The following is a 14278-nucleotide window of genomic DNA, read 5'->3' as shown; positions in this document are numbered from 1 at the left end:
GTACAGTCCAGATGCACGGGAGGGTGAGAGGATTCACCAGAGACAAAGCGGGGAACAGAACAGGCAGACTGACGAAATACACTGCTGAGGGGAACAGCGGGCGAGACAGGAGAGCTCTGCTCGCCATGTAGGTTGCTCTGACGCCGGCGGGGATAGAATCAGCCCTGCAGAGGCTGCGAACAGCATCACAGTGCTGCGTTCAACCACCTGCGCCACCAGAGAGGCCCAGGAAAATATGGACTTTGCCTAAAACATTGACCCTCAGCTCTGGGAAAGTGCAGTGAGCAGGGAAATGAACTATTTGATACTCCATGGGCCATGTTTTCTTTATTTCAGAGGGGGAGGTCATTTGTAAGGGAGCTGAATTTTCCAGAGACCTCACTGAGTTTTAGGAGAGTATGCTTTTGCGGCTCTCAAGGACATGGCAGCGACGTCCAAAGTCACTTGCAGAGTGACCCACCGGCTCATTAGGTCCTTCCCCCATTCTAGCACTGAAGATGGCATGTGGGACCCCCTCCGTGCTGGACGCCTTCATTTAGACTTCATGCACATTAAATCTCATTGGACACAAAGAACATATTAGGGTCAAGTTGCTTTAATTACATTGAATAAGCTACAATCCCCCAAATCAGGGAGGGGAGGCAATCAGAGGAGAGATTTCTGCCACCCAAGTTCACCATCAAGTCAGTGCAAATTCAAATGCTGGAGGGGTGAGGAGGCAAAGCAATTCACATGTCCGCTGTAAAGCGAGGGGAAGCGGGGGCTGGAGCACAGAAGACCCAGCTGGTGGCAGTCACATTGAAGATTTAATTTTTTTTTGTTTTACCAATTTATTCACTCAATTAGAGATTATAGAGCTATACCGTCATAGAATTTCAAAATTCCCAGTTCCTTGGTTTTATTTCAAATTATTATTTTTTATTACATTTATTTCCTTACACAGTTGTTAATTTTTGTACAGTATTTGATTTCTCCCTGTAAATCTGAGGCACGTAGCAGGGGAGGGGGTGGAGGAGGTCAAGCCAGGGGAGGGAAGAGCACAAGGGACTGTGGTGATGGGTCACGGGTTTTATGGTGGTGCGAGGACTATGGGGACTAGGCCTGAAGGGAGAATCCAAATACTTTGCAAGTTGAAGGATTTTAAAGCCCTGCACTGGCCAAACCATGTTTCCTGCCTTAATGGGGTCACTGGGTACACAGTTTTCAGCCACATGGCAAAGCTTCTCCTCCTTGGCAGTTACATGTGGGGTCGGACTGACATGTTGGCTGGAACTCTCCAGGCTGGAGTGTAATTAGTGTGCCCTAAGACTCACCAATGTTTGTGTTCATATTTTGGGGGCACAATTAGGATTTGATGGGTGACCTTCAAGAGGTGAATAAGTGACTTTGGGGTACGGGTGGGGGAAAGGCTGAGGTGTGCTGGCTTAGTCTGGGGCGGGTAATGGAATGTGGAGCTGGAGGAAGGATTCTGGAAGAAGAGTGGGGAGCATCTCATGGCCCGTCAGCCTGCACTGCCAGCCTAGAGGACAGAGCCAGAGAAAGCATATGACTGAGAGCTGCTCCACTGAGCTTTGGGATCAATGAAGTTGTGGTACCGAGAACTGGCTCCTGGGGCCAGAGGTGACAGGGAAAGCCTTAGACAGGCATGTGGGCACACCCCCCCTTGAATGGAAAATAGGGGCCAGAAGTCTGTGGCCACCTTTCTGGAGAGTTGTGTTTTGAGAACATTACTCCTGATGGTATTGCCTTCTCGATGGCCATGGGTAAGGGTGCTCCTGGGAAGGAAGAGGCAGGGAGAGATTTAGCTAGAGGAAAAGGCCTTTGGAGGTGTAATTTCCTGAATCCTCCATAGTAATTCAGTGACGGCAGAATTGGCTAGGGGTCTTAATTTTGGACTCCCAAACAATTTCGACTCTCAACTTGATTTTGCAATGGAAGACTAACACAGAAGGCAACTAGAGAGGGCTGTCAAGCAAATACCACAAGTATCCATCAACCTAAAATGCATCTTTTGTTCCCCAGTGGGGAAATACTACAGTAGGTCACAGTACCTTTGAGGTTCCTGGGGAGATCGAGACAGATTCGGGGAAAGATTCCCTCTCCACTGAGAGTGATGCTTTCTGGGTCCAGGTGGGCGATCTGTATCTGGAAACTCCTTTGAAAGACCTCAGGGACTCCAGGTAAGTAGTAAACCTTCAACACCTGCTCTCTATGTGAGCTGATAAACCCCTATGTGGCAGAAAGACCAGAGATAACTTTAAAATCTCCAGTGGATGTTGCTTCTGGCACTAGGCCTTCTAGACAATCCTCAAGGGTATTGTGCTGCTCATTCACCTCTCACACTCACCCCACAGGACTCACTCTCCTGAAGCTACAAGGAAAGGCAAGCCAACATACAGAGACAGGCAGCATATGTGACCAGGCATTTCATAAAAGAGGAAACACAAATGGCAAATAAATACAGTAACAGATGCTCGTTCTCATAAGGAACCAGGGAAATGCAAACTAAGATCATAATACATTTTTTTTTTCACTCCACAAGACTGGCAAACTTTACCAAATTTTGGTGAGAATGTACATCAAAAGCAACTCAGGGCCTCCCCGGTGGCGCAGCGGGTTGAGCGCCGTGCTGTGAAGCTGTCCGCAGCCTCTGCAGTGCAGGTTCAATCCCAGCTGGCCGGCAAGAATCCCACATGGTGCGGCAGACCTCTCCTGTTGTGCCCGCTGCTCTCCTCAGCAGTGTACTTCTGTTGTCTCCCTGTTCTGCTCCCTGCTCTGTATCTGGTGAATCACCCTCCCGCACCTCTGGCCTGTACCCCAGCTCTTGTATAAAAATAAATAAATCTCCAAAAAAAAAAAAAAAAAAAAGCAACTCAGACAAATCTGGTGGGAGCAAGGGGAACAGTCACTGTGAAAAACACACTTTAGCAACACCTTGTAAATTAGACATGTACATAGGTCATGACCCAGAAATCTCTCTGAGGGAAATTTTTCTAGAAAGTTTTCACCTGAGGACCAGGAGACCTATACAAGAATATTTGTAGCAAGATTGTTTCTAATGGCAAAATTTGGGGGAGAACACCCAAATACGCTTTAAAAGGAAAATGGAAAATTATTTTCAACATAAAAGGAATATTATTCAGTGGTGAAAATAAATGAATGATAGCTACATGCAACAACTAACTGGTCTACAAACACAATATCTGGTTAAAAAAGCAAATTGCACAGGATTATATTTCTGACCCTATTTTTATAAAGTTCAAGATAAAGCCTAATCCCATTCAATAGGATGGCTTTAAACCAGGATGGCTGTTAGTTTCAGGGGATTTAGTTTTATTATTGTGCTTTATAAGTCAAATATGCTCCGTCAATTTCTTTTACATACCTCAAATATCACATAAAACTTAAAAAATTATCAATAAAGTCACAAAATATAATCTCCAGATTAGTAGTCAGAAAATAAAAGTGAGAAAAAAAATCACAAGGCTATACATGTCTGTAAAAGGCACAACAGGGGAAACTAATGTCTGGATAGAATTATTTTAAAAGTCATTTTTTGAATGGGCCCCCTTATAATTTTGAATACATTTTATGAAATTTTGCATATTTTAAGGTGTGTGTGTGCGCGCGCGCGCGCATGTGTGTGTGTGTGTGTGTGTGTGTGTGTGTAGAAGGGTCACAAGTTGGGGGCAAATTTCAGAGGGTGCAATATTTTGTAGTCTTCCAGGATTTGCCCTCACACTCTCATTCTCTATTTCTCTCACCCCTGAGTGGAGCAATCCACCACCTTCCCGTGCTTCCCACAGAGGGGTTCTCCCTGCACTCGATGTCCTGGGCATGGGGAGGGGCATGAGTCTTAGCTTTTATTTTGAGTACTTAGTGTATTTTTCTAGCAAACACAGTTCTTTCATGGAATTCGGAGCGGGGAATTTTCCTTATATTGTCCTGTGTTCAACATCCGTGTATACTATGGGATTCTCTAAACAGTTATTTTCATAATGAGAATTTGGCCTCATTATAGGATAGCTGGTAAAAAACAGAAAAACACGCAGGGTAAAAAAAATTCCATTTAGATGCATAAAAGCAAAGGTCAACTGCAAAGAAGAGGGCAGTGTAGAAAGGACGAACTCAGCAGACCTGAATGGCTCTTCTCAGAAAGACCTGCTTGGATTGGAGGTTTGCACTCAGCTGGCCCCTGTGGGCTAGGACTCCCAGATCTGGATTTGGGCCCTGTACACCAGTCTCCCGAGGTCCTCGTGAGCGGGAAGGCTACTCACTGAGCGAGGCAGGATGAGCGGCACTCCAGGCAGAAGGTTGTCTGGCAAAGACTGATGGTCACTCAGAACCTTGAACTCAAAACCAACTTTGCCGGTATTCTTCAGTGTGATTTCATTCTCCGTGACACGGTCAAATAGCTTGAGAAGAAAAAGGGGGAGAGCGACCCCTCTGCCATCCATGCTTTGGGGTGCTGCTATCACCCTGACAAAGGCAGATAGATAGACACGCCTCACAGACATGGATTAGTATTTTCAAGGTGTAGATGCAGGCAGACTCACATTTTAGTAAAGGTGACTACTGAGGCAGGAGGAGCACTAGACCCTGGAAAATGGGCTCCAATCTTAGATCTTCTAACAATTGATTTAGTTTAGTCATTGATTTATGACTGTGGGGTGGGCATCTAATCTCCATGGACCTGTTGTTTCACCACAAAGTAAGCTTTTCTCCACTAAGAAAATGTGAGTTTTGGGAGGGAAAGAGGGTCAGAGTTCAGAATGTTCTAGAATAAAATTTTCTATTTATACGGAGATATGACAACAATAAGTCAGACATGTCCTTTTCTTTTAGATTTTGCCTTAGATAATGCTGGTTCAGCAGGTCCAATAACAAGAAACTGAGGCCACTTCAGGGATTCTTAGGCCAAGCTAGGGTAAGAACTGGCCACTTCAAAGAAAATACTCTAAGCTCAGACAGAACCAACTGCTGAGAGGACCAACTGCTGAGGAGGTAAGGAATGATAGAGCATTTTATTAGTCAATGCAATGGATGAGGTCTCAAAAAATGTTGGGTGAATTTGATTTCAGGCACAATCTTTAATGTATAAAAACAGACAAGCCACATACATAGTAATTACATATGCAGATGCCACATGTACATAATGGAGGTCTATGACATTAAATTTAGTAAGCATAAGGTCTCTGAGTACAAAACACAAAATCTGATTGGGAAGAGAAGCTGTAGAGACAGAGAATTAACAGACAATTATTCCAAAGTGAAAATTAGAAAGTACAGTATATTATGGCAAATATACTTGAGTGCCATAATATGTAAAGTAAGAGAGAGAGAACCAAGAGGTGAAACTGAGTTGGGTCTTAGAGCACAAGAGGGTTTGGGGCTGGCAGGGTGGAAGATGAGAGGGATAATATAAGAGGAATCATGGAGACAGGAAGGGAGGGAGTTATTAGGGAAGGGGGTAAACTAGCTTGGCCACAAATAATGAATGGGTTATAATGGGGAATTCTGAGAAACAAAGTTTACCAGACACTTGGTATCTGGTGACATAGGTGTGGCTACCCAATCCCTGTTTTCTAGATGTGCAATGTGCCCAAGGCTACAGTCAGTAGAAAGTAAGATGAGACTATAAAACCATACTCTTTTCTCAATACTGTGTTTTGTTCCCACATGCTGCTGGAGCTAATGAGTCTAGGATTGATGGCATGAAAATGCAATAATGGGAAAACTTGACAATAATGTTTGGCTGGGTTCTTGGGAGAAGCTATATGTGTGTTGTGATCCCTTGCTTGCATGTGGTCTGTAGGCCAGCAGCATCAGCATTGCTTGGGAGCTTGCTAGAAATGCAAATGCTTAGGCTCAACTCCTAGCCCCACTGAATCAGAACCTGCACTTAAACAAGATTCCTGGGTGACTCGTATGCACAGCAACTTTAAGAAGAATTGCTGTGATCGTTTCAGCTTGATTTGGTGAGACTCGAGTGTGGTAACCACAGTGACAATGAGAAGGGAAAAGACACTCATTGGGATTAGCAACCCCTGGGTGCTAGAGACGTGGGGAGGTGAAGGACTGAGTGCAGTGGAAAATGCCTTGGAGATGGCAAACTCGGGGCTGGAGAGGGTAGTAGAGCTATTTGAAAGAAACAGCAGAGTTGGAATGGACTTCAGGATTAAGAGCAAAGGTGCAAATGGCAGTGACATGCTGAGTTCCAGAGAGACAGTGAGAACAGCAAGTGAAAATATCTGGCTAATCGTTGGTGGTGGGAGGATGTTCAGGTTTAGGGAGGCAGATTAAGGATCAAAGATGGGATAATAGTGAGACAATGATGGTTGGGGCGCCAGTGGAGATGAGTGCACAAGGACTAGGATGGATGTCTAAGGCAAACTTCCGCCCCATGGCTGGCAATACCTGCAATCCATAGTTAATGTCTGTGGTGTCAAAGGAATAGCTGACCAAGGACGCCTCTCCCTTCAGTGTGATCTCATAGGTGGGCCCTCCTTCCACTTCACACAGAGCTTTCGCCTGTGCAACGATGTCACAGTGCCCGTAGAAGGTGAAAGAGATCTGGTGGCTACTGTGTGGGGGCAGCACTCCATAGAGGGGCAGAATATCAAACACCTGCAGAGAAAGTCACCGGCCATGAGAGCATCCACTGGGATGAAGGGTCTGCAAAGGGTAAGTTCAAGTTAAGTCAGTTTACAGATGAATTCCCGACTTTGACTCCTTTGACTCCATGAAAGGCGACTAGCCCAGCACCCTAAAAATACATGATGGGGGGGGATGGCAATAACAGTGCTCTGGCATGATTTAAATTTCTAACTTGGAGCAGGTGCTCAGTCAGAACACCTTTAGGGCCCATGAGGTGCTACTTACTTCCTCTATCCCAATGGTAAGCATGTCTTCCTGTTCATATTGCTGTATGGATTCCTGAAACTCCTGACTCTGGCTTGAGACTGATTCTTCTGTTTCAGTAGAGTTTATCTGTAATTCCCAGACATTAGAAGGATGAAGAAAACTAGCATGTGTTCGCGATAAGTCACCAATGGGTTCCTCCCCATCACTAACCGAAAAATGAAGCATGTAGTACATTAAAGATAGTGCATTTTTTTCCCTATGGAGATAATTGGACAAGTGTCCAAAATGTAAGTTATAAGAATATTTACCTCAGTGTTATTTGTAAAAGCAAAACTCTGGAAGCAAACTAAAGGCCTTTCAATAGGAGGTCACTACACATGATGTGTGATGTAAAGTAGATGATGCAGAGACTATTTAGGGACATGAGTGAGTGAAAAAGCTGTTCTGTTCACATCAAATTACATATGCCTGTGGGGCACTCCTGAAGTGTGGGCATGTGTAATCCAGTCAGAGACCTGCACATGCAAACAGATAGCTGAGAGGTTGTCTGCTAAAGCTTAATAGCACTTTTCTAGGAATGCTGGGGTTTTAAATATTTTTGCTTTCATTTTTCTGAAGTCTTGAGTATACTATAATCAACATCATTGAAAAGAGGGGAAAAATTAACTATGGGACAATAATAGTTTAATATGCACATATTCTAAAAACACTGGAAAATACAAAAAACTCCAAAGACAAAAATATTTATCAATCATTGGGTTATACTGCTCTGTGTGTGCGCGTGTGGTGTATACATAGCTGTATCCTCATTTTTCAGTTGACATTATAAGTGCCACCCTCCCACATGACTATTCTTTACTAGCATCACTTAAAATGCTTCAAAAAATAGATGTTACAACATGATACAATAATAATTAAATGTGGTAATGAAACCCCATCTTTATTTCCCAGCCCTCAGGATTCCTTCTCCCAGGGAACCATGGCCTGTGTTTTTTCTATGTTCCATTTAGTTATTTTATTTATTGAGGACTTATTAGGAGGTAGACAGGCCCACAGCTTGGTGGATGTGTCCCCTCACTGGTAAAGTGGGGAAAGAAAATAGCACCCACCTCACAGGGCTGTTGGGAGACTTGAAAGAATGAATGTTTAAAAACCAAACAAACAAAAAACTTAAAATGGTGTAAAACCTAGACGTATGCAATGTGTTTTTCATATACTTTCATCTTTATATAAGTGGGAGCATACTCTGCACCACTATGCATGCAGTTCTTTTACTTAATTATAGAGAATGCTCCAAATCAGCATTAGAGAACTTTCTCATTTTGCTCAGAGTATTGCCTTGTACAGATGTGACTTATTTAGCCAACCTCCTCCAGTTGTTTCCAATGCATCTCGAGTTTTCTGCAAACAAAGCGGCTGCCTACAAGAGCAGTCACATGTCAATGCAAATATAAAGGTGGTTCTCGACAAACCTGTCTTAGCAGAAGAACTGTGGAACGAAGTTCTGAGACCCTTGCCAGTACTGTATGACACAGAGGCTATAATAATTCAGTCCTACCTACCAAGCATGAATGCTCGCTTACCCTATTCTGCCTCCACTGAAGACAAACACTATTTTAAAAGACTATTATCATTACGGACAGACAGTAATTTGCTTTTCCAGATTTTTGCTATTTCTAAAGTGTTGTAACAAACATTGTTTGGGCATAAATCTTCGTATCTCTGATGATTTCCTTAGGCCAGCATTCTGGGAGAATTTAAACATGTATTTTTCAACCCTCTGGCTAGCCCACCCGCCGCCGACTGTGTTTTTACTATGAAATTATTGATACAAATATTTCTCCTTTTGCAGGGTTTAGAGATAACTGGCTTTTCCAGAAAGAACATCTGTTTGGTGAGCGGTCCAGGGCTCCCTCTTGCTGAGGTGTTGGCTGGGTTTTTGGTTGGGAAGTGACTTGGATAAAGTTGGCAGCCTCATCCTCACCAAACCCCAGCCACCCTGGCCCTGGCTTTGCTTTCGTTCCACAGGAAGGACCCTCCACTTGCCAGCCTGCCCCAGGGAAAAGCAACCGTACATCTGACGTGTTCACCGGGAGCTCTGGGGCTACATTGGGTTCCCTCTCTTCAGACATAAGTTCTTCGCTCACAAGGATGGTCCTGGGGAGTTAACAAAACAAGAGTCACTCATCCAGCAGCTGAAGAGCCCCATCCTCCTCTTTCCCTCCACTGTGCCCCCAAGTATAAGTGGCGGTTCTCACTAAAGGACACCCTTATTGAGCAGTCAGTACTGTTACTCTCTGGCTCCCAAATATGCAGCCTAGGGGCCTCAAATTGGTCAACTTCCCGTAGGCTCCAACCCTTCATCCCCGGTCTATCAAGGCCATGTCTGATTGACAAAACATTTTGGGAAGTTCCAGTGTTTTTTCAGACAATTTGGATGTGTCCTTGGTGTCCAATGTTAAGTGTCATCATTTAGCAGAGTACTGTATTGTGAGGCTATCATATTAGGCTATGGTCAGATCCGTCTCTGTTTGCTACCCCTGACCGAACTCTGGCTGGCCTGACTTGGCAGACACAGAGGACAGTGTGACAGAAAGGGCTCAGGTCCCCCAGGACCTGGGAGGCTACGACCTCCTGAGAGCAGAGATGACTTTCAACTCCACATCCGAGATGCCTACCAGGGCCTACCACAAAGACACTCGCTAAACTGTTGGCTGGTTAAATGAATAAATGAGGGATGAACTTGAGAGTGGAAGTTAGTGCAGACAAACGGATGCTATTAAAAAAATTAATTCTGGGCCTCTCTGGTGGTGCAGTAGTTGAGCACTGGGCTGTGAAGCTGCTCGCAGCCTCTGCAGCGCCTGTTCAATACCCGGCCGCTGGTGAGGGTCCCACATGGCGCGCAGACCTCTCCTGCTGCACACGCTGCTCCCCTCAGCAGTGTACTTCATCAGTCTGCTTGTTCTGTTCCCTGCTCTGGCTCTGGTGAATTCTCTCACCCTCCCGTGCTTCTGACTATACCCAGTGCTTGTATAAATAAATATTAAAAAAAATAATTCTGCCTTTGCATTTGGACTTACCTAAAGTCACTTAAATCGATCTCAGGGGACTCTATCACTGGGATTGCTGGCGAGCTGACAGATGCTGAGGTTACCACGACAGAATCCACCTGGGACATGGTGGCACTGCTGGACTTCCCTGGCCACGACACAAACCTACAAAGGCATTGGGGAAGGAACACAGACACACCTCAGCTGCTGCAAGGCACTGCCCAGGGGGCGCTTGGTTTCTCAGGGTAAGCCCCAAATGCCAGACCAGGCAGGTCTAGCAGGGGCTGCCCTCCACCTTCCCTGGGACTCGCCTTTTTCAAATCTTACTTTCACTTTCTCCTAAAGTGTTTGCTGACCGCCCCCTCCCATATGAGCCAGGTGTCTCTCCTCTGACTTCCCACTGCCCTCTGGGCGTACCCTCACACATCCCTATTGGATTGTGAGGTCCCTGAGGGCCTGAATCTGCAAGGTATCTGTATAGTGCTTGGTGGGAGTGGGCACGAGGGTGGTCATGAACAAATGAATTATAGGGATCCTGTTCCCTGGTCCCCAGAAAGTAGGGCTGGGACCAGGGCCAGGCATGGGAGGAGCTCACACTCAGAGTCCTGGAGTGACTAGCCCGGCCTTGCCTCTCTCTGTCTGCCTCAAGCTGGCCCTGGCCAGAGGATGGGGGGCAACTTGGGGCCTGCACCCGCCCCAGACCATGTGTCCAGCTGTCACTCACTAGAAGGGCTCTGGACGTCACAAGGGCCAAAGCAGTAGAGTAACCCCCATTCTTCCTGTTCCCTTTAGGGTGCTTTTGAATTTTTATGACCTCCCTCCCTGACCCATCTCAAACTCTTGATACTAATTTCAACCCATCTCTCTTCTATCTTCCTTCTCGCTCCACCTGCACTCTACTCCAGCTAGGCCTCTACGTGGTTGCAGAGGCTCAGCAGCAACGTCATAGATTATGTGACACTCCTGCAGCCCTACAGCAGCCCCATCTGCCCATCAGGAGCCGTCCCTCCTGCTGCTGGAGTTTCCCCGTGTTTCACCCGCACTCCTTTTAGGACACCATCTACTCTGTCGTGTCCCTGGGTGCCATTTTTAAACTTGCGGTGTTCCACACCCAATGTCCAGATTTCTGCCACAGCGAGCATCACCTAATATGGATCAATTTTACTGAGGAACAATTCACAAACACAAGCGCTCATGTTAGGCATACAGCGTGATGGGTTTCTACAAGTATGTATGCTTGTGTGTTACCACTACCACATTCATACACCAACTATTTCTATCACCCTACAAGCTGACCTACTAGACCAGCTCCCCACCCCAACTTCAGGCAAACGCACACCTGCTTTTTATCACTATAGATTAGACTTGCGTACAGCGTCACAGCAATGGAATAAAAACTATGTATCCTCTTGTGTCTGACTTCAGCTGGTTCTGCATGACGTATCTGAGGTTGCTCTCTGTGATTCCAGTAAGCAGGGCCTGTCCTTTGGCCCTGAGCAGCATCCTGTGTTTGCTCTCTGTCTTCCTGCGGAAGGACACCTAGGCTGTTTTTGGGGTTTATGTGCTATGATCAAAGTTGCTATGGACAGCACGGTACACGTCTTTGTGTGGAGTCATATGGCTTCGTTTTCCTTGGGCACAGTACTAGGAAGGACGTTGCTGGGTTGGGGTCGATGTATGTTCCACATTAAGGCAACTAACAAAAGGGCTCCGAGAGGCTTTGCACTATTCTACGTGATGTGTGAGGGCCCCAGAGAGGCCGCATCCTCACACACGCTTGATATTCAGTCTTTTACATTTCAACCATTCGGGTGAGCATGGGTGACAGCACATTGTGGTACTCATGAACAAGCTAATTTTAAAGCAACATTTATATTATTTCTGTAAATGAAAAAGCTAAAGTTTAATCTGCCATATTTAGAAAAATCAATTTGAAGGAGAAAAAAAATCAATGACATTATTTTGTTGTCTGGTGAGGGCTCTGAGCTGAACCCTGCTTGCTCTTTTTAAGAAGATGGGTCACCTCACAGCACCTTTGGAAATGCCATGGACAAGCTTCTGCCCTGGCCGGGCTCACCCTACAGAACTGTGAGCACTTGGACGGCAAAATCCATGGTGTTATCTCTTTACATCCATCGCAGCCCAGGGCCTTATATACAGTTCATGAGCTCAATACATGCTTGGTTGATTGGAGGGAGGGAGGGATGGATGGATGGATGGATGGATGGATGGATGGATGGATGGATGGACAGATGAACGGATGGACAGATGGACGGATGAGCCTCATGGATGAGCCTCATGCAGGACAGTTAACTTCCATGGGCCTGTCGCCACCTCATTCGCATCAGCAATGGCCTTGGAAAAGAGTGGGGAAACTCATCTTCTTGCATGAGTTTCCATGTGGCTTATCCAGACCAGATGTCTCCAGCTGACTCTGGCTGACACACTTTGGCAGAGGACCCATGCTGCAGTGGGTGCTGGAAAGCTCCTTACAATAAAGACTCTCTAACCTCATTCTTGGGTAATTTGGATTCAGCAGGTCTCAGGGAATAACCAGGAGTGAGATTTTTAACAGTCTTCCCAGGTGGTTCTAAGATGCAGCCAGTTTTAGGACAAGTCATGGGTAGGAATGAAAACATGACAGCTGAGGACTGGAACTGATAATTAATACGGGGCTCTCACTCAGCTTTACCAGTCAGGGACAGTGAAAATCAGTAGAGGATGATTCGGAGCTCTTATTAAATCACCCCAGATCACCAGAGATGCCTGGGGAGACTCTGTCAGATTGCTGCCCCACATAATAGCTCTCTCTCATCCAACATTTGCACCCCCTGTGGTGCTGTGTTGGATTGGGAGGAAGCATATGGGAATATGTGTAAAGAAAAAATACAGTGCTGGGGAATGTCTGCAGACCTGAGGAAAAACAACACCTCGGTTAACAATGATAAACAGGACAATTGGGAAGTGAGAGGGCTCTTTGGAATCAAACAAAGGAGGCTGGGGAAGCAGCCCTCGCTTCTACCAAACAGAGCCGCAGGAGACAGTGAAACCTTTATCATAATGAAGGCTTCCGCGTATCATCAAAATTGAAACCTGCTTCAAAAAATGGAAATAGAATGCTGGTAGAGCTTTTTGGATCAGATTTCATTCTACCCTCAGGAACAGATGATTACTTTCCTGTTATGCTGACCCAAACTGGATTAGATTCAGTTATTTTTAAAAGAGAGTGCGTAGCAAGCAAGGAAAATCAATATTGCACCAATTCCAGAGCTTTCCATAGCAGAGCCACTGGGGAGCCAGAAGGAAGCCCTCCCTTCTGTGGTGGTGGGAGTGGGTGCCTGTCATACACAGTGTCGAGGGCACCAGTATGGCCTCAGCAATTTCCTTCTTCATATTTTATTTTTGACTCTGGGAGAAGTCAGGACCAGTGCAATCTTTTATCAGGCAAATTTTAGAAAGTCTCCTGCTCTGATTTCCTGTTCCCCTGTCACTGGAGGCAGTGTTGCATCAAAATGGAAACCCAAAGGACAGGCTTGGATCTCAGTCAATATCATGTGTTGTGGCTCGGACATGATTTGGGGCTGGAATGGTGTCTGCTGGACATCTGTGCGTCGGGCAGGTCATGTAAACAAGGGACGGCCGTGGCATAGACATAGCACCTTCCAATTCCTTGATTCACTGGACCTGGATTCTGGGAGTGGATAGAAGATTCAGTTGGGCTCAAGCTGTTGAATTTCGTTTGACTTAACACCTGTAGCAGAGGCTGTTGGTCTAGCACTGTCTAGACCTCCCTTTACTAGAAGATGCCCCTTTCTCAGGAGCATTGCCTGGGCAACATGGAGCTGCCCTGTCTTCCTTCCTGGACCCTCTTATAAAGCTTTCCCTCAACAGCTTGCTTGTCCAAGGTTCACCATGTCTTTCCAGGGCATCCCCTTCAAGTACTGCATGACTCTGAAGATGCAAAAACCAATTCTTGCTACAGGGGACCCCAAGGTCAGTGGTTAAGTGTTGGAGACAGAGGACCCCCACAGTAAGAAAACACGGGGTTCAGTGCAAACCTGTAGGGGGTTTGTAGATCTGGGTTTGCTATCTGGTGGAGTCCCCACTTACATACTCTGTGGCCTGGGCACTGTATGAGTAATAGAAGCCACCCTGTCCAAGCGTGGTGATGCTTAGTGCATGCACAGACTTGTCAGGGTGCTTGGGTTAGTAGGAGGGAGGCGGGCCATCATTTTTGGATTGCAGATGAGGGGCAAGATTACTGGAATTCAGACAAGGTAGACACTGACATGTCTAGGTATGGTTTTGTCTGAATCTTGCATCAGATGTTGTACCCAATCACTTGAAAAATGGCCCCCAAGTTT

At 45.9% G+C, this 14278-nt stretch overlaps 1 protein-coding gene across 1 annotated transcript in view; it reads right to left on the bottom strand.

Annotated features, from left to right (window-relative positions):
* HYDIN (HYDIN axonemal central pair apparatus protein) overlaps nt 1–14278 on the bottom strand; it is a gene marked incomplete at its 5' end in the record, with an annotated part of 266133 nt that overhangs the window by 104579 nt on the left and 147276 nt on the right. Inside the window, 6 exons of the mRNA XM_084256586.1 lie at nt 2052–2229; nt 4278–4415; nt 6418–6627; nt 6883–6990; nt 8940–9021; nt 9945–10079. Of these exons, the coding sequence (XP_084112712.1) occupies nt 2052–2229; nt 4278–4415; nt 6418–6627; nt 6883–6990; nt 8940–9021; nt 9945–10079 (851 nt within the window). The remainder of the gene's footprint in view (nt 1–2051; nt 2230–4277; nt 4416–6417; nt 6628–6882; nt 6991–8939; nt 9022–9944; nt 10080–14278) is intronic.

Source organism: Talpa europaea (genome assembly GCF_964194135.1).
Source record: "Talpa europaea genome assembly, chromosome: 16".
NCBI lineage: Eukaryota > Metazoa > Chordata > Mammalia > Eulipotyphla > Talpidae > Talpa > Talpa europaea.
This window is presented reverse-complemented; position numbering and strand designations above follow the sequence as displayed.